Source organism: Antrostomus carolinensis, unplaced genomic scaffold, assembly GCF_000700745.2.
Source record: "Antrostomus carolinensis isolate BGI_N321 unplaced genomic scaffold, ASM70074v2 scaffold9437, whole genome shotgun sequence".
Taxonomy (NCBI): domain Eukaryota; kingdom Metazoa; phylum Chordata; class Aves; order Caprimulgiformes; family Caprimulgidae; genus Antrostomus; species Antrostomus carolinensis.
In genome coordinates this window covers 4,051-4,629 of record NW_010326597.1, presented here as the reverse complement: position 1 = coordinate 4,629, position 579 = coordinate 4,051, and the positions used below count along the sequence as shown (strand labels likewise).

The following is a 579-nucleotide window of genomic DNA, read 5'->3' as shown; positions in this document are numbered from 1 at the left end:
GTGGTTGCCCACCCTTGTGTGGGGTAGAGGGGGGGTCATACCAGGTTGGGGCCAGGTGGGTCGGACCAGGAAAGCCACAGCTTGGGTGTAGGTCTTCATCACGGGCCTCAGGAGCCGGCACAGGAAGAGGAGGAAGCCGGGTGAGCCCTGGGGCTGGCTGAGCTGGATGGAGGTAGCCATGGTGAGACCCTCCCCAGCCCAGCACGCAGGCAGCTGGGGTGCATCAGGGGACACCCCAAGTACCTTGAAGTAGCGTTTGGGGACCTTGTCCTCGCTGTCACTGTCACTCTCCACGAAGTCCCAGCAGTGTTTCCTGCAGAAGGGCTGCGGGGCCACGTCGCAGACCAAGCGCTCGCTCTCCAGCTGGGGGGACAAACCGGGTGTGGGGACCTTGGATGTCACCTCACAGGGACCCCGATTCATTGTCCCCTTCCCTTCCAGGATCAGGGGACACCACCCACCCCCAGCGTGGGGAGGGGATCCCGGGGGGAGCACCCACCTCTTCATACTCCAGCAGCCCACACTGGAGGAGCTTGTCCATGATGTCCTGGCTCCGGCAGTCGAGGGGCTGGCAGGGCT

The 579-nt window shown here is 64.4% G+C and overlaps 1 protein-coding gene across 1 annotated transcript in view; it reads right to left on the bottom strand.

The window, feature by feature from the left end:
• Positions 1-41: 41 nt before the first annotated feature.
• Positions 42-579, bottom strand: part of LOC104527814 (glycerol-3-phosphate acyltransferase 2, mitochondrial) — a gene marked incomplete at both ends in the record, with an annotated part of 4,575 nt that continues 4,037 nt past the window's right edge. Inside the window, 3 exon segments of the mRNA XM_029085876.1 lie at positions 42-162; positions 244-363; positions 500-577. Of these exon segments, the coding sequence (XP_028941709.1) occupies positions 42-162; positions 244-363; positions 500-577 (319 nt within the window).